The 23,482-nt window shown below is 39.5% G+C and overlaps 4 protein-coding genes across 39 annotated transcripts in view; 3 read left to right on the top strand and 1 right to left on the bottom strand.

Moving 5' to 3' along the window:
• Positions 1 to 11,436, top strand: part of LOC108117478 (calcium-activated potassium channel slowpoke) — a 47,127-nt gene extending 35,691 nt beyond the window's left edge. For 11 of the 36 annotated variants that reach the window (XM_041819542.1, XM_017229901.2, XM_017229905.2 and 8 more), the window contains 11 exons: positions 1,383 to 1,454; positions 5,462 to 5,536; positions 6,395 to 6,427; positions 6,490 to 6,679; positions 7,241 to 7,306; positions 8,932 to 9,109; positions 9,201 to 9,708; positions 9,917 to 10,053; positions 10,150 to 10,292; positions 10,394 to 10,613; positions 10,670 to 11,436. In XM_041819542.1, the coding sequence (XP_041675476.1) occupies positions 1,383 to 1,454; positions 5,462 to 5,536; positions 6,395 to 6,427; positions 6,490 to 6,679; positions 7,241 to 7,306; positions 8,932 to 9,109; positions 9,201 to 9,708; positions 9,917 to 10,053; positions 10,150 to 10,292; positions 10,394 to 10,613; positions 10,670 to 10,807 (1,760 nt within the window). In that variant the 3' untranslated portion in view covers positions 10,808 to 11,436. Of the gene's footprint in view, positions 1 to 1,382; positions 1,455 to 2,583; positions 2,635 to 3,999; positions 4,024 to 5,461; positions 5,537 to 6,394; positions 6,428 to 6,489; positions 6,680 to 7,240; positions 7,307 to 8,931; positions 9,110 to 9,200; positions 9,709 to 9,916; positions 10,054 to 10,149; positions 10,293 to 10,393; positions 10,614 to 10,669 lie in introns of all 36 variants that reach the window. The other 25 variants (XM_017229938.2, XM_017229936.2, XM_017229939.2 and 22 more) reach the window with 14 other exon arrangements.
• Positions 11,437 to 16,424: 4,988 nt separating this feature from the next.
• On the top strand, positions 16,425 to 21,445 carry LOC108117461 (putative uncharacterized protein DDB_G0271606). The gene is made up of 4 exons (XM_041819444.1): positions 16,425 to 16,945; positions 18,915 to 19,466; positions 19,710 to 21,083; positions 21,159 to 21,445. Exons 1-4 carry the CDS (start codon positions 16,940 to 16,942, stop codon positions 21,318 to 21,320), a joined length of 2,094 nt encoding a protein of 697 aa, XP_041675378.1. The 5' UTR covers positions 16,425 to 16,939; the 3' UTR covers positions 21,321 to 21,445.
• Positions 21,446 to 21,540: 95 nt separating this feature from the next.
• Positions 21,541 to 22,006, top strand: LOC108117508 (DNA-directed RNA polymerases I, II, and III subunit RPABC5). The gene is made up of 2 exons (XM_017229996.2): positions 21,541 to 21,738; positions 21,812 to 22,006. Exons 1-2 carry the CDS (start codon positions 21,644 to 21,646, stop codon positions 21,918 to 21,920), a joined length of 204 nt encoding a protein of 67 aa, XP_017085485.1. The 5' UTR covers positions 21,541 to 21,643; the 3' UTR covers positions 21,921 to 22,006.
• On the bottom strand, positions 21,950 to 23,374 carry LOC108117507 (methionine aminopeptidase 1). The gene is made up of 3 exons (XM_017229995.2): positions 23,137 to 23,374; positions 22,332 to 23,069; positions 21,950 to 22,275 (listed from the first exon to the last, which is right to left on the bottom strand). Exons 1-3 carry the CDS (start codon positions 23,288 to 23,290, stop codon positions 22,043 to 22,045), a joined length of 1,125 nt encoding a protein of 374 aa, XP_017085484.1. The 5' UTR covers positions 23,291 to 23,374; the 3' UTR covers positions 21,950 to 22,042.
• Between the last annotated feature and the right edge of the window lie 108 nt (positions 23,375 to 23,482).

The raw sequence follows: 23,482 nt of genomic DNA, 5'->3' as shown, positions 1-23,482 counted from the left end.
ATGTTTGTGCGATATGCAACCCCAGTTCTTTGATTACCTATACTACAGCCACTACAGTCAACCAGCAACCAGAAATGTTAACTTAACTCTTCGCTTTTCCTTTAACCATCACCAATCAAGAAAAGAACAACCATTAGCGAACCACTAAGTTAGTTGACACCTACGATTTTGTGTTTTACAGGGCGTATGAGTAATATGCCAGTCCAAAGAAGTGAAATACAAAGGAGAAACTGAAAGTTTCGAGAAAAAAGAAATATATGCAGCTAACGCCACCTCAAATTGAGAGAGTTTTTTCAATTATTTCTCTATTTTTGAAAACATTTTTAAAACTAAAGCTTTGTATTTCATAAAAAAAGGCATGATTACCTCTTTGTCATCTATACTTATCTTTTTTTCCATAAATACTACACCCGATTGTAAGCCCTATTTTGATGATCAATTTTTTTAATTCCAAACCTGAAACTGCACAATTTTTTTAATAAAAGTCTGTCTCGCTAATCCTCGCTCTTGCTCTCTCTGTCTCTGTAACTCCCTCTTAATCTTTGTACTTTATACTTATGTGTTGAGAATAATACAAGATCAAAATAAGTGCATGGAAATGAGCACAACAATATCAATCTACATCTAATCACACCATCACCATACCAAAAAAAAAAAGATAATGTTTAATACGAAAGATTATACTCTCTATTTTCGATCAATTTTAAATCACTTTTGCAGCATCCAGCTCTAATTTAAATACTCTTCCTAATACTTATGATTAAATTATATTTAATACTTACCGGTAGACCTAAGTTCTTGAAATGCTGCGCCGTCCTCACGAATCCTCCTAACACACTATTCCTTTGATTTGTGTTCTTGGCGTGGCACTCACCTCACTCACAGATCTCTATTTACATTTATCTCTATATATATTTATATATATCTAACGCGATTGTATATAACCGCGAGTAGCTGCAAAGCAAAAGTGTAAATAACATTAGACAGGTTATGGCAGTTAAGTTAACCGAGAGTTACCAGAGATTAACCGGCGTTTATGTATTTGGTTTCTATGTAGCGTAACAATCTCTACCTTATACACTCTCTGAATCTAAATCTAAAACTAAATCTAAATCTGTAAACACCAAACTTAGCTGCAAATGTTCTCAAGTAGTTAGTAAGTTTGCCTGCGTTATGGCTTTAAAACAAACAAAAATAAAAAAAATGAAAATCGAAACGGGAAACGTTGCTGCAGCTGAAAATGTGAAAAACTGTTTGCAGTTCGTAGTGCCTAGAGCTTAAGTTTCTAAAATCAAACCCAAACCCAGATCCCAGATATTATTAACTGTTTGTGCGTATGAGCGAGTGTCTATATGAATACCAAAAACGTAACCATCTTGCAGATGTGGGCATGATTATGATGCAGACGGGCATGGTCAACCAAGGCATCACGTCGGTGATGAATACAATGGAGGGTACGCTTTCAAATCCATTTCCAAAAAAAAAAAAGAAACCAAAATCAATTATTTTGCGATTTTCGGCGCTCTATCCAAATATTAATATCCGTTTTATATATTACCAAAATGCCAAAAGATTTATTTGTTGCTGCTAATCCTAATCCAAATCCTAATCCAATCAATCTAAAAATAAAGGAGCAATGACCAAAGGATTGATAATTCTTAAGTATAAAAGCTCCGCTCGTCTGATGGGTATTCCCACCTCTACACTTTCTTTTTCAAAATAAACTTAAATTATATTTTCCTATCAAACTATTAACCCTTTGGTAAACGCTCTTACGATTTGGCTGGCCAAATTCAAATAAAACTAAATTTGTATCTTTTAAAATTTAATTGAATATGGAAACTAAATCAACTTTACTAAATTGATGTACAACTGTCATCGTTTGTGTGCCTTAGTTAATGCTAAACCCCATGAAAAGCTGTTAGCTGCTAAATGCCAATGAATCCTTAACAAGAACCGAACCCCGCATCAGTTGGCTGGAGAAGTGGGAAACTTTTAAATACAGACTGGGGAAAATGGGGATATAGAATCTATATTAGAACCTAGGGAATCAGTTTAAGAGTTGAGTTCAGTTTGATAAGAAACTTTCAATCCCTACTATCGCTCTATCGTTCTCTCTATCGTACTCAGTATAAATATAACATTACCTACTATAGACCTAAATTAGTTTTTGCTACGATTTCTGGTTTGGTTCGCCCGAGAAGCGCGTAATGTCATATAATATAAAAACAGAATGCATACTTAGTATATATTCTCTATATACATTGCATATATCTATTTATAATCATAAACTGCATACCACATATGAATATATCTACCATAATATATATATTTAATGAAAGTTCAAAAGTACAACGTCTGCCGTGTGATTTAATTATGATTTCCGTTGTTATAGCGTATTTAATTTTCCTTATACTTTATTCATCATTTTCGTTGAATGATGTACCAATGAATAAGCAGAGGCGAAAAGAAGATGATGAAGAAGATGAAAAATTTATATTGAAATCAACAATCATTACCTTGCCATCATTTACCTATTCACACGAATCCTATAAAATTCTGTTTTCATGAAACAAAAAACAGTGGCCACCTTCCGGAAAGGCGTCCGAGCCGTACAAATGGTTGGGCGTGCAAGTACGTATAACTTACTCTACTCTCTCACTCTCTCTCTCTCTCTCTCTCTCTGTCTCTATCTCTATCTCTATCTATAAATCTATCTCCTGTCTCTGTCTCTACTACCGATAAGCATACGAAACATACATTTCATAACCAGAAACCAGAAACCACAAAACCCAAACATGATTTCCAATTGGCAAACCAAAAACTTACCATTACATCTGCCTTAGAAAGACTCTCTCTCCTTCTACTCTTGCTAACGCTCAATTACATGTTTATAGTGCCAAACTAAGTACCAACTAACTAACTAACTAACTCTAATTGCTATTGTTCAGCTGCATATGCCATTCAGCAAACCAATCAAAAACTAAGCCAATCAATCAGGCAGCCAAACAATCGAAAATCAATCAATCTATGTCAGAACACAGTTACACACACACACGAACACACAGCCCCTGGTCCCGCCCCTTTCTAGAACCACCCGCCCCCCTTTTTCCTACACTAATGCACTACACACACACAGTAAAACAGACACATACACACATAAACCAACATACATGTTTCGTTTCTACTCGTTCGTTCTAGTAATTGTGTACTTTTTCGTATTCAACTTTAACCTTAGTGTGCGTGTGAGTGTGTAGTAAAGTCAAGAACAAACTAAATCGAACTTCGTTTTGAGTCAGTTAATATTGGAAATCAAGCATTTGGTTACTACATATTCAGTAAACCATATTCGATTCAAACGTTGTGTTTTCGTATGAACTCCATACTATCCATATGCTAATCATGTTTGTAATCAAGTCGAGTCGGCGTGTTTATATCTCATAATCTACATAATAATCGTAATAATCGTTTGTACTCGTATATCGTATATCGTATATCGTAAACTCGTATTTTGTACAAACGTTAACTACATATTGTATTGTATATCGTATATCGTATCGTATCGTATATTATCATGTCGTATAGTACCGTTTATTCGTGATACAAAAATCTACCTTATCACGTATCTTAGGACAACTATGTCATACAAAAAAAAAATACCAAAAACAAATACTTCAAGTTTCCTCTTTACTTATGATATACTAAAATATACTAAACTCTCCATGAAACACAATCTATCTGGTTTAAAGGACCTGCACATACCTACACTACACTACACTACACTACACCACACTCATTCTCTGTAAAATATATATACCAATTATATATACAAAAATCGATCTTCTGCGTCTGGAGCTATGTTCCTTTCTTAATGATATTTCAAATATGTAAACCTATCATCTTTCTATTGTACTACCTTACCCACACATTCGTGTTCCGTATCAACTACTACAACTACAATAAATACTCCTATTTATATGTCTCTGTGTGTGTGTGTAGAAGACGATGAATACTCGTTGTCAAGTAAGTCAAACTAACTCAAACTCTGTTGTATATCCATTACAAAAAAACTTTAAAATAAAAACCAAACTATATCGCATTTGTACTTGTCTAAAACATTTTCATTATTATTTAAATTAGAGTTTTCGATAAATTCCCTCTTCATATGTGCCAGTGCACGTTTTTCGTTTTCGAATCTCGTGATTTGTATTGTATCTTGGTTTAGTTTTGTTTATATACTCTTTAGTTTTTCCCAGAGAGAGAATTCCCTTAAATTAGATCTATCGTAAGTTATTGTTTTAAAACCATACATAAAACCAACACGAATAAATAAAATCCATATGACTTGAGAAAGCAAAGCAACTGAGCCAATGATTAGAGCCACCATCCGATCACAAACACCCAAAAAAAAAAAAAAAATTGAAAATAAAAAAGCGGCAATCAAGCAGCTAGCTCCTCCTCATCCCCCCGAGCACTGCACCACCAATCCCCTGGGGAAACGGAGAGGGGGATAGGATCAATTAGAAAGCGATTAAATTCCAAATTCCACCTGCAGTTAAATTGCTAACCAACTATAATCGTTAAATTCAGACCCCGAAACATCCAGAAGCTGGGGATTAACTAGTTAGTGCAACTCGTAGTTGGAGAGATCGTTCGAAGTTGTTCTTTAAGTGGGTGTTAGCAGTTCTAGCAGTCTAAGTATTAAGTGCTTTTGACAATCGGATACTGAAATCCAGCGAGCCAAAAACCAAATAAAAAATATATGAATATATAGAAATATTGTCAAACAATTTGCCAATCTTGCTACTCAGCTTGTAATCCGCACTTAGTCAGCGTGTTGCTTAAATAATGCTTCAAGCTTTAACCGATTTGGTTTGTATCCCTCTTACCAATACACCTCTGCTTGCTTAGACTTGTTCGTACTTATACTATATACTCTATATATATATATATATTTTTTACCCGTTTGTATAAATGTAAGATAACCATCACAAGTTCTGTTCTAAACTCATATTTATTTGCATGTTTTGTTCGATATTCTATAAAGCAAATACCCTAAAATGATCCCCAAAAACCATCCCCCGACCATCTTGAACACTTTTCGTTCACTTTCGGCCCCAGAGCCGTTCTTCATTTGATTTGAGTTCGTCAGGTTTTCCTGGGTTTTCCCAAGAGTCAGACTAATTTCTCTATGATTTTCTCTCGATTTCTTGTGTTTCATTTTCGGTTAAAAAAAACAAACCAATACTCTTACCGCTTCAGTTCTTACAAATACCAAACACAATCCCCCCTAAAAAAAGAAAACAGAACCAAAACAAAAGAATTTGTTGTATATTCAAAAGCAATTATGAGCTTCACATAAAAAACAATAAAGCTTGGCCATATAAATAACACAAAGAAATGCATACACACCGAATCTGATTTACTGAGCTGTGCGATAACGAACCACCGTATTTTACAGATGAACACCATCCTGCACCCACATTTACGCCCCCAGAGCTACCCAAGCGGGTGCATGTGCGTGGATCTGTATCGGGTAAAGTCTCGTCTCCCAACGAAACACTCTAAATTGGGTATCAGTCAGATAGATCAGATCCACAGAAAGGTTATTTTGAACGCCAAATGTCGATTGTCGATTGTCGATATCGAACGAACGGCCATATCAAATCTCACATTACACATTATACCCAAATCAAGATCAGTTTTTAAGTTTTGCCCTTCGATATCTTTTGCCTTGGTTCGCTTTTTGATTTAGTTGTAAAACTTAAGAAAGAAAAAAAAATATATCCAATCCAATCAATAAAACGATCAATTACAAGTACCCATGATAATTGTTTAGATATTCGTTTGCATAAATCTGTTTTTGCGTTGATTCTTGAACAGAACTCGTTTCTCTGCTAATGTAACTCGTTAAATATAATCTATCTAAAGAACCGCTATATATCTCCGTATCTCCCGTATCTCATACTAATTACTCGAAACCATATTGATGTCTATTTATTAACTTACTTTACTTACTATACTTTGTACACATCTCACCCTGTGTGCATTTTGTTTTCAATTGCATAAACGATCTGCTTGTTATCAACTTTGTTTATTACTGTCGCAAGTCACACAGACACCGTATCACAGAAAGAAACAAGAACTAAGTAACAATAAAACAAACCTAAACCAAATGCAACATGCAACACGCGGCTCAAGAATACCTTTCTCGATTAACTAATGACTAATACTTAAAGCCAATGAGTATCTCTTCACACTCTGACCAGCGTGGCCAGCCTCCAGCCAAGATTACTAATCGATTGATCTGCTCTTTATCTCTGATCCATGATCTCGCATCTCGTCTAAAAACAACGCTTCTGCCTGCCAAATTGCCAAAATCGATCTGCCACAGGTGATATCACACGTGACAGAGAAGATACGAATCGTAAGTTCTAGCTGATCTATCATAGTCATTATCATATATTTCTGCCTCTCGTCTTGTTACAGTACTCAATCGCAATGTCCGCCGTCCGAATGGCACTGGCAACGGTACTGGTGGCATGCACCATATGAACAACACGGCAGCGGCGGCTGCAGCAGCTGCAGCGGCGGGAAAACAGGTGAACAAGGTGAAACCCACGGTGAATGTTAGCCGGCAGGTCGAAGGCCAAGTGATATCGCCATCGCAGTACAACAGGTGAGTGATTCTAAACATAACCTGTGGGGATATATATGTATACAATGGGGGTGGAACAGCAGGCCATCTGATTTTAACTATATAGAGATTTATCACATTAAACAGCACTCTGTTCAGTTATCAAATAGCAAAAGCAAAGTCGGTAATCGAGCAAGAGCAAAGAAAAAAAACAGCAGAAAAGAAAACACTTTTTAGGCCAACAACGTTTGCAGCTGCATCAAGTATGATTTTCCACTTTTCCGTTGCGTTACAACTCGTACCAAGAACAATAAAGCAAACAACAAATCGAAAGAGAAACACTCTATTATTGATTATTGTGTTATAACTATATATGTTTTGATTTCACACAACACAATGAACAGGAGAGAAGGTTTATTTCTAGGTTCCTCGTACATATGTAAATGCTCTTTAACCAACTAATCCAAACACCTCAACTAACTGTTTCTCACTCACCTGCTCACTCAACCACTGACTCACTCACTCAAGAAACGATAACAACCAAACCAATTAATAACTTTTAACCAGTCTAAATGTATAAAAACGAACAACATTTTGTTTCAGGCCACCAGAGAATGATGCTAACCCTTATGCGGGCTATCAACTTGCTTACGAAGTTAAAAAGCTCATGTATGCGTCCATAATTTCCTAGATTTTTAACTTACGAACTCTATCAAAACTAAAACTAAAAAAGCCAAAAGCCTTTTTTCAAAATATACCTTAGTATTCGTTAATACTTATCTAAACTACATCTTATGCGCATTTTGTTTGACACACATTGATATTGATATTGATTGATCGAAAGCTATGCCATACCATCAAATACGCGTACTAAACATTATGAAATCTTAATCAAATATGTGCGTTTTTTTGTCATGTCGCTGTCTTCTATGTCTGTGTGTGTGTGTATGTGGACGTGTGCGTTTGTAGATGTCCGTGTGAATGTGTGTGCGCCACATGATTATTTCGCATTCTAAACTAACCCAGCATAACTAATCGCATCTTTTCTACTAACATCTGAGCTGTCTTCTTCAGTGTGTGCCCTTCTTACTAACTTAATATGTATTAACTTTATTTAATGTTAAATAAGCAGGTCCTATGAATCTTAGTTTTGAGTCTTCTACTAAGGCTTATTTAAAGGATATTCTTAACTCTCTTTTGCTGACTTATTTCCCACTCTAAGTTTGTCATAATTAAATGTAAAGTGTACAGTAATATTTTAAAAAAACAATGTTCCATAAGATTCGTTCTCTGATTTCCCTTGACGAAACTTTAGATTTTCTTTCAAAATACCTTGAAATAAGGACCAGCGAAAAGTATAGCATACATTTTGGGGCAAACAATGAACCTACTTTATAAAAATTGTTTAAAAATGTTATAACTTGTTATTCAGCATATTCTAGAGATACGTTGGTCCTAGACCCTGAAAGCATACATTCAGCTCAACAATCGCCCACTTTTTCTCCTGCATCTCTATCTATTTCTCTGAATCATTTGATCTTGAATTGCAATCTAAGTGTTGTGTGTGTTTTTCTGTGTTCATCTTTGTGTCACAACTTGCACCTGTGTACCATATATTCTTAACCATTTTTTCTTTCAAATTAAATAAATTAAGTATTGTAGATATATAAAATGCCAAATCCGGCGGATTGGAAGGGTAATGGATTACCTAAGGCCGTCTCTCTCGCGCATGCAGAGCACCTGAATCACAAAGAAACACCTGGAGGGAGATCGTCAGCCACCGATAACACTAATAGTATCTAGAGTTTTTGATCCACAAATCCCTCACCACCGCCGGATTGAGCAGATAAAGCATTTTGCGTAGTGATTATTAATTTCCTAATCAAATTCTTGTTCGCATTCATTTCAAGACTTTCGTTCATTAGCACATGATCTATTTCTATTTCTCTATCTTTACTACTTGTGTATCTATCTTTGTATACGTAAAACTCTCTATCTTTAAACTATCGTATTGAGATCACATTTTTATTCAATATGCTCCAAGTACTCGTACTCGTATTGAAGTATTCACATCATTTTTTTGAACGAAACACGTACTCGTAGCGTTTCCGATGAACACTTTGCATTTGGATGTAGCGTTTGTTTTTATGAATTGGTTGATAATCTGCATTATGCAAGTCAAAAAGTTGAATCGAAGTAAACCCCATTATGAACGAATCAAAAGAACAAAGAGCTCCAGCACAGACCGCCCGATGGCTAACACCTTTCTATCCTATCGATCTACTTGTGTCTAGGCCGACGAGTCGCAGTTCCGGCACGGGTACACAGAATCAAAACGGCGGCGTTTCATTGCCCGCCGGCATTGCGGACGACCAGTCGAAGGACTTTGATTTCGAGAAGACCGAAATGAAGTACGACTCGACGGGCATGTTCCACTGGAGTCCGGCAAAGAGCTTAGAAGACTGCATACTGGTAAGTCAAAAATGCCTTAATCTTATTCAGAAAGATCAAAGAGTCCATCACTTCTTTCCAATTCTCATGTATCCTTAATATTACCCTGCAGGATCGCAACCAGGCGGCCATGACCGTGCTAAACGGCCATGTGGTCGTCTGTCTGTTCGCCGATCCCGATTCGCCGCTGATCGGGCTGCGGAACTTGGTAATGCCTCTGCGGGCATCCAACTTCCACTACCACGAGCTGAAGCACGTGGTTATCGTTGGATCGGTGGACTACATCCGGCGCGAGTGGAAAATGCTGCAGAACCTGCCCAAAATCTCGGTTCTCAATGGTTCGCCGTTGAGTCGCGCCGATCTGCGGGCTGTGAACGTCAATCTGTGTGATATGTGCTGCATACTGTCGGCCAAAGTTCCTAGCAACGACGATCCCACGCTGGCTGATAAGGAGGCGATCCTCGCCTCGCTGAACATCAAGGCCATGACCTTTGACGACACGATCGGAGTTCTGAGTCAACGTGGCCCGGAGTTCGACAATCTGAGCGCCACCGCCGGCAGTCCCATAGTGCTGCAGCGACGGGGCTCAGTTTATGGCGCCAATGTGCCCATGATAACAGGTAAACTGCATCGCACTAAGTTGGCCGAGTTTGCGAACGAACGAACTTAAGTGAGGCTGGCCAGGTCAGGGTGGATTTTGGGGTATTGCTAGTTTAAGAGGGTACCTTAGGTACCTTAGGTCCTGGCCAGGCTCACCCGCCTTCCTGCTACGAAAGCGGTTCAAGTGTATGCTCTACTAATGCTTCACATGTTGGTTGTCGTTTAAAGAACTGGTCAATGATAGTAACGTGCAGTTTCTCGATCAAGACGACGACGATGATCCAGATACAGAACTATATCTGACGCAGCCTTTCGCCTGCGGCACAGCCTTCGCTGTGAGTGTGTTAGACTCGCTGATGTCCACGGTAATGTCTCGTTTTAGTCATAGAATGGGTTTTCTTTAGCTGGTATCACTTGTTATCTTTGTTAATACATCCTTTGATTGATCCTTATCGTAATAGACTTACTTCAATCAAAACGCCTTAACGCTGATCCGCTCACTGATAACGGGCGGCGCCACGCCTGAGCTGGAACTGATCCTGGCCGAGGGAGCTGGCCTCCGGGGAGGCTACAGCACTGTGGAGAGTCTGAGCAATCGAGACAGGTAAGAGATGGACTTTATAAGTAGTGTATATCTCAGATTTTAGTGGTAGCTCTTAGGTGAGCTCTGTTGCTCTCTTTTATTAATCATATATCTTTTGATAGATGTCGAGTGGGTCAAATCTCACTGTACGACGGTCCTTTGGCTCAGTTTGGGGAGTGCGGCAAGTATGGGGACCTGTTTGTGGCGGCCCTCAAGTCGTACGGAATGCTGTGCATCGGACTATACCGATTCAGGGACACCAGCTCCAGTTGTGATGCGAGCAGCAAACGTTATGTAATAACCAACCCACCCGATGACTTTTCACTACTGCCAACAGATCAGGTAAGACTTAATACCATAATTATAATTTGGAAAAATACTTATCAAAACCCATTTAGGTATTCGTTTTAATGCAATTCGATCCGGGCCTGGAGTACAAGCCGCCAGCGGTACGAGCACCTGCCGGCGGACGTGGCACCAACACACAGGGTTCCGGGGTCGGTGGGGGTGGCTCCAACAAGGATGATAACTCTTGATTGTTACTGTGTAGCGCCTTAACTGATGGTCCTTATTCGTACATTTGAACGATGGAGAAGCTAAACGCAGGCAGAGCAGCGCATTTGTGGCCCACTACCTACAACCACTACCTATTGGCATAAGTTATGATTCGACAAACAAAATCGGCAAAGAAAAAAGACATATTTGTATGTAAACGATTGTACTGTGTACAAAAAAATTGAAATCAAAAGCGTTAATTAGTTAGAAGAAATGCCATCAAATGCACTGCTCTGCTGTTTTATGTATGTGAAGGCATGCGGCCCGGTGTATTTTGTCCATCCCAACTAACAATCAAGAGACAGCCAGAACCACAGACAGCCAGATCAACGTCAACGGCAAAGCCGCCTGTCTCCACACACATAAAAGAATAAAGCCAATCCGGATCGGGGGAACCAAGAACCTATAGCCCTGATATCCATCGTTCAACTGCCAACTGATTGCTTCCCACATCATTCCGTATGCCTTTTTAGAACCTTGAAAATTATCATATTCTGTATATTTTTAATTTAAATCTTAAAACTACATTGGTTTAAACTTGTATCCTTCTTTATCCTTATATTATTTTGTAATCAACTTTGTGTCCCAATAAAATATTATTATTATTTGATTTTTAAGTTTCTTATATCTTAGTTTTGTTCCTGAATTTCGTTCTTCTTCAAGCAACAATCATTAGTTAATCTTATGGGTATGTATTTACGTATGTATGAGTGCTTTCAACAATCATTTACATTTACATTAACATTAACATTTATCACTAATTTTCATTTACATTTTAAGTTCAGTTCATGGCGCTATCATTGCATAAGAAACAATTGAAAATTGAATTCTAAACGAAAATCCATCTTAATGGTGTGACGTAAGCAATTGGGAACCATTAGTGAGGTAAGCTACACATTAAACAAGGAAGCGAAGAAGAAGGCTCAGTCATACACTGAGCGAAAAGAAAGAAACTACTAAACAAAAACTACAAACTAAGTCTACTCGATCTATGTACTCTCATGCCTCGAAATCTTTCTCTTAGCCGCTGAAATTGCGGCAACAACGCAACAATTTATAATGAAAAAAACAACACGAAATAAAGAACAAAACCCAAAAGATTTGCGAGATTGCTTTTGGCTGAGATATACAAATACTGATAACGAGATACAATATACAAGATGCAAGATACAAGATACAAGATACAGATACAAGGCAATGAGGCTAAAATTTAAAAACTGCATTTAGAAGTTTCTGAGCATGCGCAAAACGATTTATATAGAGCAGAGCATATTGTAATCATTAAACTTTTAAAGTAAAACTAAACACAAATATAAATTTACGAATTCACACCTAAAAGCCAACAATCTGCTAGCTAATTCGTACACCTAAAGCAAAATACATGGAAAAACAAAAACATGGTTGTTTCGGCCAAAGATTAAGCCCATCCAAAGGGTCTTTTCTAGCCAAAAATCATACTAAGCCATACTATGCAAAGAAATTACACTTAACTAGAGGAATCTCAGCTTTTTCACTCGACACAAAGTCAAATTTGCTAATTCTAAATTGAAAAACAAACTTTTTACATTCACATCTCTACACACAAAACTCACACACACACACACACTCATAGAAGAGAGATCGGAAAACTCTTGAGTAAAAACATAAGAAAATATTGTAAGTAGCGCATTCAGAATCATTATTAAATAACACTTAATATAGAGGACACCTATGCCGGTATATAGAGTGCGACGAATGCTGATGAAACGTAGTTAGTAACATTTTTTAGTGTATGTGAATGTGTGCGCTTTTTACCAGCGATTTACGAGCAGCAACTGTGGTGTTCTAAACAAATTTTGATAGATACAATCGGTAACCAAAATGACGATAGCGTTATATATCTTTCCAACTTCTTCTGGCTATAACTTCTATACTCCTGATCTTCTTTAACAAACTTCACGCACTTGCGCTCGAAACGCCAATGTGGAACGCTCTGATTTTTGTACATAGCCTGTAAATAAATGATAAGCAAGTATCTCGAATGCGTTATCCTTTGACTCGTTTATCCTGTGCTATTTCGTTTTGCCGTTCAACAACAGTTCTCGGATCATAATTGTAATTTGTTCAAATGATAAACACTGCCAAAGCGTATAGAAATCACATTAAATGTAGATCAAAACCAACAAAGAAAGAAAAGATAAATAAGAGCAGACAGCATCCATTCAATAGTGGGAAAACCAAATGAAAAAGCGTAACAAGAAAATGGCACAGAACAGCATCCAATGGATTTGTTTGTTTGTTTCCACAAAATGATTAGCGAATAACAAATTTAAGTAAAACGAATTCGAGCTTTTAAATTTAATACGAAACCAGAAAATAAAATGATAAAAACTTAACAATTTATAAGTGAAAGCGAAAATAAAGAAGAGCCAATTAATGATTTCGTTGAATATTTGATTTGTAGTGGAATTTTGTGTAGCCTAGGCTTACCCACAACGTAAATTAAAAACAAAATATGTGAATATTATGCGCCTTCGAAATTTATGTAAACGTGTATGTAGCCGTGCAATGTGAGAAACATTTAAACTCCATTAAACTAAATTTAAAAACTAATGGTAAAGATAATGGTAATGGTAAATAGTCAAGTGTAAATGTTAACGAATCGAGAGCATAGCATAGCTTAGCATAATCATAAGACGACTAGATATCGCGACAAGCAGTTCATATATTGTTAATGATAAACTTATTATTAAAATCGACAACAAAACGCATTTGCAATCCTAAAAAAATAAAAACAAAAAACAAAAACAAAAAAAAAACGAGGAATAGAGGCGATGGCGTAGCGAAAACCCAAAAGTTAAACATAATTTTTAAATGAATAAACTAGTTATTAAATTTATAGAAAATTCACTTATACACCCAGACCCTAAACACTTAACCACCATCAACACAAAAATAAACTTAAACAAATACACACACACACACACACACACACTCGACAGCGATGAACCCAACAACAAGAACAAATGAAAAAATGAACTCTCGATGTTGTGAAACTTGATAAAATCATGTTTACGCTATAGCAGATCTACATAAATGAAATAAAAATGGAACGCAAGTAAAGTGCATACTCAACCACGAGAAACCAGAAACTATCCGAAATGAAAGCTTCTTTAAAGACAAACAAAACAAAAGAAAATTAATCGAAAAGTAAAAAATATATAGAAAAGAAAAACACGCTGACAAAGCTGCCTTTCCTCCCCCATTTCCAAATAATCATTTTTATCAACTTCGAATATTTATTTATTCACTTCGCTCAATTCAACACTTCCGAGCAGCTTTGTTCACAAGAAATAATATACAAATATATATATTAATAATGTCGCATAAAACTACTCAATGCCGTATAAACTAGTGTCTAAGTGCAAAAAGGTTTTTGTAGAAAATTCGTCAATAAAAAATGTCACAAAAAAATATAAAATATATTATCATACTCGTAAATGTGAAGCTATGCAGCATTTTACTGTAGTTAGATTTTTTGTATAGAATCAACGTTTGCAGCTAAAAACCAAAAAGAAAAAAAAACAACAAAAGAAAAAACAAAACGAAAACTAATATGATAATTTTACAGGTTTAAGGCGGAAATGTTCATTTTTTTAAGGAATAACGATATTAACAAATATCATAATTAACATAAACAAAAATAGCAACTAAAAACGAAAAAATATTTTTTATAATTTCGCAGCACTTTCACATGATACCCGCACACGCACACATACACATCCGGCAATGTGTGCTAAATAAATTGTATAAATAATGCAAACCCAAAAAAAAAAAAAAAAAAAAAAAAACAACAAAAAACAAATGCAAATCATATTAATTGTAGTTACATTTTTTTAGTTTTTACTCGCTATTTATATGAGGTATATTTACACAACGGAAAACGTAAAAAGTAGACATAAATAAAACGTAAAAAGCGATAAAAATCATTAATTTATATTTAAAATAAATTAAAATTAAACCAAAATCAGAGCAGAAAGCATAAAATGACAAATTAGTTTAGTTTAAAGGGCCCCGCAAAAGACAAAAACAACAACAAATAAATACAATTTTAAATAACAAAATTAAAAAGCTAAAAACTGCATATTTTAAACATCTAAAACGCAACCGAAACAAAAAACCAAAACCAAAACAAAACAAATGATAAATGTATGAAATAAAAGGTATAATAATAATATTATGTTGTTAATGTTTAAAAAACCTTGTTAAAAATAATATTTCAAAATAAAATATAAATACAGAAGAAAAAAAAAATAGCAAAGAAATTACCACCAAAAATAATTGGCAGCTTTATGAAAGTGAAATTTTGATTTACGGCCCAAAAGTTTGGTCCGCCCAATACTGACTGACCCACAAAAGGCATTCCGAGCCCAATAAAATTCCAATGACCAATTGCGTTTAGAAATTGGGTGTCGCGCCCTGCATAAAATGCCACCCATTATTGTACGATTGGGGAGCGTTTCATAAGCATGCCTCATTATCATTGAAGGGCCTTGGGCATGTGGAGGCAAGTGGCAAGCAAATGAAATTGGGCCTACTCTTCGGACCCCATTGCTTATGGAAAATGCATTCCCTCTTTTTTGGGACCAAGCTGGACGAGCTGAAATTACCATTAAATATCGTTTTAAAATCATGACATTACATATTTCCAATGAAATTCAAAGGGTGAACACTGCGCCTACAAAAACTAATATGGTTCTTTTTCACTCTTAAATGCAGATCGACCAGGAATTAGAAAACAATTTTAACGAGGTATGACATTCCATATTCCGACCATTATTGATTTAGTTATAAACAAAATTCTGTCACATTGAGAAGAAAAACTGGAGGACTCAATATTCGTTTTTTAGGGGTTACATCATCCTTTTTGGCAAAAAATGGCCAAAATTTGACATTTCAAAATGTAAATGCAGTTGGACTATGAATTAGAAAACAAAGTCAGTGAGGTATGACATTCCATATTGGGACCATTATTGGCTTAGTTATTTATGTCTATAACTAAGCCAATACTGAGACTTTGAGGAGCCAATCTGAGATAACCAATTTTCGCATTTTCGATCCTTTTCATCCTTTTTTTCAAAAAATAGTCAAAAATGTACTTATCCAGATCTAATGGAAATTAATAATAAAATTTAACGAAATATGCTTTTACATATTTTCTTTACATTTTATTTTAAAAGTCACACTCTGTTTACCTGCTATGCCCATTGTGCCAGTCGCATTTCGTAATGTCAATCGGTGGCTTCGCTCCTGTTTGCCTGCCGTTGGCCAGGGAAAAAAAGAAGCAATATAATGGCAGGTGGCAGGCAGCAGGCAGCGGCATTGGGGCCATCTCTTGATCATGTGCGCCTGGTCCGCATTGCTTTTTAAGGTAAAGAGCGACTGCTGACGCGAGACAACAAGTTCGTTGCCTAAGTCTTTTGTTTTGAGCTGCCTTTTTCTTTTCTTTCCATCGCCGGCCAAGAACAGTCAATGGCAAAACACTTTCGTTGCGATTAATCGGCCACTTGCTGGCAATTCATGTTGCTTACCGTTGGTCGCGTGCTGCGTTTTAGCCATTGCAAACTAGTTTTTTCTTCTTCTTCATGTTCGGCGCCACTAGGCGGCGAAGAGTCAAGAAAATCCGACCACTTTCTTTACAGTGCGCAATGCGCACTTCCAATGCGAGTCGTCGTCGTGATCGTCGTCGCATTCCAGTGGAACTCCAAACGGTTCGGCACATGGTTTTTGTCCGTTACCATCGACCAACTAACACTCAGTTGTCTTCGGGACTTCAACAGGTGCGGACGTCGCTGCTCCTCGAAAGCACTCTATTACAATTCTTTTTCGAATCTTCTGTGCGTGCAGCTTAAAACCGAAAGAAAGCGCCGCGGCGCTCGCTGACATGAAGTTAATTGATGTGATTATATACCTAATTGCCATTTTGATCTTCATCTATTTGCTGCTGGAGTAGCAGATAAAGAAGCAGAAGCCAAAAGTCACTCGACATTTGCTCAGAGCTTTCTACAGGCAAAAACAGCAGCCCCCAGATTCCAATAAAAACAAAACGAAAATAGTTATAAATTCAAAACAAGATGAGGGTAAGTGATTCATGCGGAGACTGCGAGTTTGTTGGCCACAATTAGTGGTTATTAAAAAAATCTCTCACTGCGCACAGCATAAAAAATAATGGATTAGCTTTAATTTCGATGCAAATGAAATGGCATTTCTTTAGCTTAGCGATCAACGACTTCAGATTGAGATTCAGATTCACCTTCACCTGCAAATCCAATTACAATTGCAACACAATGCCACAATAGCATCTTCTTCAATTGAATTGCCATCGCTGAGGTATTGTGAAGTCGTTTGAATATTTGACAAATTGTAATGTGGCCGGCAAAGCGAGCACTTTCATTTGCAATGAGAGCACTTGATGCGCCAAGTTTCGCCAAGATCCAGACAATGGATGGCTTTACGTGCACCAATTACACTGGCTGCTCGCCTGCATTTGCCTCAATGTGCAGCGGGCTTGAAAATAAAATGCTTGCCGCTAAAATAAAAGTTGCATTTCGAGTTGCAATTTGGGTTAACCACACCGTTGTTTATGGTCGTCGACAGTGGCGACAGGCCGCTGATCAATAGTTCCGCTTAGGCCGTTAGGAAAATCCTTTGTGAAGTTCATTGGTCTCATGGCCAAGCCCAGAGGAAACCCGAAATTATGCGAATTCCATTTGGACTTTCGAGTGATCGAATTGCTGCTGCCGCCTTTGGCAATTCCCTGCCAGACTTTGGCATCCGTCTCCTGCCAGTTCGTTCACCTAAGGCGGCACAGGTATTTGCATATGATTATGCATATTGTAAAGGCGACAAACTAACTAACCACTCTATAAACAATAAGCCCCCAAATTGGTGGCAATTACGTTGCACCCCGCTGTCGCTGCCACAAACGCTGTTGCAGTTGCACTTGCAATAGACAAACCCTCCTCTTTGGCAATCCGTTTAAGCAAACGCAGCACGTAATCAATAACTATACGTATTGAAGTCGCTTAGGCATTTCACCTGTTGATTGACGTCTGGCTAACGGCACACCACATTGTCATTGTCATTGCCGCCGCTTCGGTGGAGCTGCCCAGGTGAAATTGCCATGTCCAGTTGCTGCCTCAAATTACCGACTTCCCATTCGATCGACCAAGACCCAAACCATCCAAGCAGAGAGCTGCATGCCCCATCTTTCATGGGAATGCGTTTCCATAACGAATTTTGAGTATTCTTATTCGATTACTTATCTTGTACTTCTACGAATCATAAGGATTAGAACTATAATAATAATATAATTATTTTCAAAATTTCTGCATTGTTCAATAAGGTATTTTCCAAGGATTAATTCCATTAGAAGTTAGTTCCTTTAGATCCCGATATCATTTCAATACAAAGATCCGAATTTTATATCACGAAAGCGAAATTCAAAAACGGTTATCTTACCTCTAAACTTCCGTTAGCTCCTTTTTTACGTGTAGAAATCAATTTCGAATTCCAATAATCAGAAGACATAATGAAAGTGTCACAAACTGAGTCATCAAACCATAATACCCAATCGAAAATAACGTAAACAACTTGACAGTAACAATTACAGAACGAAGACATTTCGATATTCAACTTTTCACTTTCATTCTACGGCATTGCGGGCTGAAAGTTTAATTAGCCATCGAAGCGGGGAAAATGGCCAAAGTATTATGGCATACTACCCGTATAAATATATACTCGAATATAAATACGTAGACGGACAAGTGAAGATACTTTGTTGGCTCGTTTGCTTAAGCAGCTTTGGTTAAGTAGTCAGCGGCAGGCGACGTGATAAAATTTTAGAAAACCGCCAATTTGTTCAAATTAAGGCCATTACAGTTTTGTTGCTGTCCAGCGATTACAAGACCCTCCCTCCTCCCCTTTTTTCGCCTTGGCCATCGCCGGACTTAGAAAGTTTTTATTTCTTTCGGCGTTTTGTTCGATGTACGCGTAATTAAGCTTTTGATTTAATGGTCTTTGACATTGTGTCCCCTTCCTCTCCGTTAGCCTTTCCTGTTGCTCGCCCTGATTTTGGCGCTGGCCAACTGTGAGCAACGTCCGCTCGTCTTCACCAACTGGCCGCCCAAGAGCTCTAAGCAGCTAAGCCGTCCCGTCGCCGCTGGAGCCGCCGGTCCGCAAGGAAAACAGCGCACATTGGTCGTCCAAATACGAAGCGATCAGCCGGTGCCTTTGGTACTAAAGGGTCGACCTGGCCATGGCCCACACGCCCACACACATGCCGCTCATCTGGCACATCCCCACTCAGTACATCCGCATGTCCTGTCACACGCTCATTCACATGCCCACCTCCACTCGCATCCGTTGATCCATGTGCCGCAGCATCAGTACCAACATCAACATCTCCGCGGACCTCCACGTCCTATTAAACTGAGTGCTCCTTCTCCAGTCTATCTGAAACCTGCGACAGCCCTAAGGAAGCCTCTGAAGCTAAAGCTCAACAATGTTAAGCCCAAGGCGAAACCCACATTTGGATATGATAAACCTTTCAAATACGAGAAGCCAACGGCTGTTAGCTACAGCGAGCTCCAGAATCTGCCGGTAAGTTAAGTCCTAAGGATAGATTTATTGATGGGGATCCGCAAGAGCGAAATGATTGAATTTCATGAAGTTGATTGGTGTTTAATAACTATTCGAGAGATTAAGTTGTAAATATCTTACAAACAAACGAATGAAATGAATTAATCATTCCTGGCTCATTGGAAAACATTATTCCGCACTTTATACACGCTCACCACACAGCCAAACATATAACATATCTCCAAACCTGCCAATCCCCCACAGCTGGACACGCACAACAATTTCAACACGGAGCACTTTGCACCCATTTACACGGTTCCCGCACCGAACCTCGGCGAAAACCATCTGGATGTGGAGGAGGGACACCTAGACTCCTCCTATCTGTACAAGCCCCCATCCCAGACCCCTTCCTCATCCGCTCGTCCCCAGACATACTTGCCACCGAATTACAGTGTGCATGATGACGAGACCAATGACCAAACCATTCGCGATCCCATTTCGGGTTCGCAGAAACTCTTTGCACCAGATCCGGATCCCTCGCTGCCCACCACCAAGATACGTCCAGCCACCGAATCGTTTAATACTCCGAGCAACAACAAACCGCTGCCCGCTGATGTCCAGAGCAATCATCTTCCCGCCCAGCCTTTGGTACAGATTGTGGGAGCTCAGGCAGCAGCTCAAACGGCGCCGGAGATCTACCCCATCCAGTATGCCCAGCCAGCGGTTCAGTCGCAGTCCTTCATCGCCGCTATTCCGGCTGCCCATATCCCTATCTACAATCCCACTTACCTGGTGACGCAGTCCAATCAACTGTACTCGGCGCACAAGCAGCAACTATTCAAGCCCAGCACGGAGCCGATCGTCGAGTCCGGCTATGTAAATGCCGATCTCACCCAGGAAGTGGCCAGCAACGGGCAGATTCTGCAGGCAGCCAAGGATCCGCATCACAACATCCACCCAGTGTTGGATTCCGCACCACAATATGCGGCTCTGATTGCCGCTCCTGCTTTGGGTGAAACAGGTTCGAGTGCCTACGAGACAGCATCCTTCCACCTGCCCAATGTAGCTTCGGCAGTAACAGCCTCCGTTCCGGAAGGCGGCTTTGTGGTGTCCAACTTCTATGGTCATGCCCACGATTCGTCGCAATTGTTGCAAGCCTATGCAGAGGAGGAGGCGCGCCGCCAGCAACTTGAAACTGAACAAGCTGCCATCGAGTTGCAAAAGCAGCAGCAGTTGCATCTCGAAGAATTAAAAGCCCAGGCCCAGGAGCAACAGCAACAACATCAATTGCATTTGGAAGAGCTGCGGGCTCAGGCTCAGTACCAACAGCAGCAACAGCAGCAGTTCGAGGAGTTGCAAGCCCAGGCACAGGAGCAACACTTGCAGCAGCAACACCAGCAGCAACAGTTGCAGCTGTTGCAACTGCAGCAGCAACAACAGCAGTTGCAACAGCCAGTTCAACATCATCCGCAGCAGCAGCTTCAACACCAGCAACAACAGGTGCAGCACCAGCAGCAACAGGTTGCTCAGGATCCAGCAGCAATTGCCTTCGAAGAGCACCAGCGCTTGGTGCAGCAGCAGTTGGGCTCCAACACGCCACTTCGCATCTTTGTGCCCGATGAGGAGGCGTCCGAATCGGTAAGTAAAATTACATATTTTAAAATTAAAAAGGCTAGGATTAAAGACGATTATATATAACCATTAACTTAACAGCGGCTGCAAAAACGCTCTGATGATCTGAAAAAAGGCACCGTGGAGGATGTGCCTAGCGCGGGTCTGGTCGAGAGCGACAGCGAGGAGTCAGCCAAAGATTTGTTCGAGGTTTCCACCTCCGTCGAAGTGGCCGGCGAGCATCTCACGGCCAGCAGTAATTAGTTAAGGCTCATTTAGTCTTCGAAGCTGTTCAACAAAATATTTATTTACACACTCATTTGTAAAAACGCATTCATGTAGCGAGCAGTCGGTAGTTTAATAAAAATAACCATTAATTTATTCAAAAATGTAATATTTACTTATTTCGTATAATGGCGGGTAGTTATCGGTTCAATCGATATATCGATATTCAAAGGTACTTTGGAGAACTTTGGGTTATATGATTCGGTCACACTGAAGCCGAGCGAAACACATTTTAGCTGAATTTTTGTTGTGATCTGTACAATTTCTTTGATTTCTTTGCGAACTATCGCCTGCTCAACAAAATGATTATTCCAATCCGTTGTTTTACCTGCGGTAAGGTTATTGGCAACAAGTGGGAGTCATATTTGGGGCTCCTTCAGGCGGAATACACAGAAGGGTAAGTCACGCGGGAAATTTCTACCATGTAAACCGCATTTTTTTATAATTTGTATTATATTTCCCAATTCCAGAGATGCCCTTGATGCTTTGGGTCTAAAGAGGTACTGCTGCCGTCGAATGCTCCTGGGACACGTGGATCTCATCGAGAAACTGCTCAATTATGCTCCTCTTGAGAAGTAAATCAGGATAATGGGACATCCACATTGGACTTGGGAATAGAAACTCTAGATTTTATTGTAAAATTACAAATTAAAGCTTGAAAGATAGCCCTAGAAGTTATATATTAGCCCAAGCTAGTTCCCTCACATCTTGTCCATGAACCAGGGCTGTCCGTTATTCTCGCGACGCTTGGTAAGGATCTCACATCCAGTTTCGTTGACCAGAAGCGTTTGCTCGAACTGGGCAGAGAACAAGCCATCGGCGGTAACGGCTGTCCAGTCATCGGGCCAGGTTTCAGCCTTCTGGACGCCAATGGAAATCATTGGTTCAATGGTGAAGCAGTGTCCTGGCGCCATGACGCCTACGGCAGAGTTTTCTGTAACGGAATAACAAGTTAAATCTTAATCCGTTTCATTGACCCACAAAACTTACTGGCATAGTGAGGCACGTTGGGGGCTGTGTGGAAAACGCGGTGAATGCCGTGGCCGCAATAGCTGCGCACCACACTGAATCCATGGGGAGCCACATACTTCTGGATCACGTTGCCTATGTCGCGATACTTCTCTCCCGGACGCACGAACTCAATGGCCTTGCTGAGCGCCTCGTGGGTGACCTGCACCAGCTTTTTGTGCTTCTCCGAGACATTTCCCACGAAGAAGGTTTCGTTGAGATCGCCGTGAAAACCGCGATGATAGACGGTTACATCGATATTACAGAGATCTCCATCCTGCAGAGGTCGTTGATCTGGGATTCCGTGGCAGATCACCTCGTTGACTGAAGTGCAACACGACTTAGGGAAGTTGTAATAGTTCAAGGGCGAGGGATAGCATTCTCGCTCGATGGCCGCCTCGTGGACTAAACGATCCAGTTCGTCGGTGGTGGTGCCCACCTCGACGGCCTTGGCGCCCTCATCCAAGCATTCACGTCCAAGTCTGCCGGCTACTCTCATGCCCTCGATCTCCTCGTCGTCAAGAACCTTAATTTTAGTACCCCGCAAGGCCTCCTCTGAGAGGGAACGACCTGCGGGGTGGTCGGCATAATCTGGCCGCTGGATGGCCTCTGGTACGGCCCTTTTGGGAGTCTGTGGGAATGGACGCAATTTGCCGGTGAATCGGAATTGCGGCCACGGATTGTAGGCTCCATCCTGTCCAGATGAGTTAGAAGCCCCAGCTGCGGTAAAAAATTTCCAAATTTCAGAAAACCAACTCATTACGAACGAAGACTTTCTATAACTGACCTGCTAAGGCATGGATTGCCTTGTGCTCCTTCCAGAAACCTTTGAAACACGGCTGCGAGCAGAAGAAAGAGCCCTTGATGCCCAACTTCAGGCAGGTGGGGCACTGCAAGGTTGCCTCCTTGCCGCAGTTTGTGGTCTCGCACTTTTGAGTCATTATATTTTATTAAATAAAATAATGAAAATTTTCCTGCCAAAAATAGCTGTCAAACCATCGATGGCACTATCGATAATTTGCTTCCAGTTTATTTAAACATATAATTTATCGATTAGTTGCCTTAAGTGTTGAAAAGTACGGGTTGTAACTGCTTTGAAATTTTTAATTCTCTATAAACTGATAAGAACTTAT

This window comes from Drosophila eugracilis, unplaced genomic scaffold (genome assembly GCF_018153835.1).
Source record: "Drosophila eugracilis isolate 14026-0451.02 unplaced genomic scaffold, ASM1815383v1 contig_75, whole genome shotgun sequence".
In the NCBI taxonomy this organism is placed as follows: domain Eukaryota; kingdom Metazoa; phylum Arthropoda; class Insecta; order Diptera; family Drosophilidae; genus Drosophila; species Drosophila eugracilis.
Note: the sequence above shows the minus strand (reverse complement) of the source record. Positions and strands in the feature narration are given on the sequence as shown.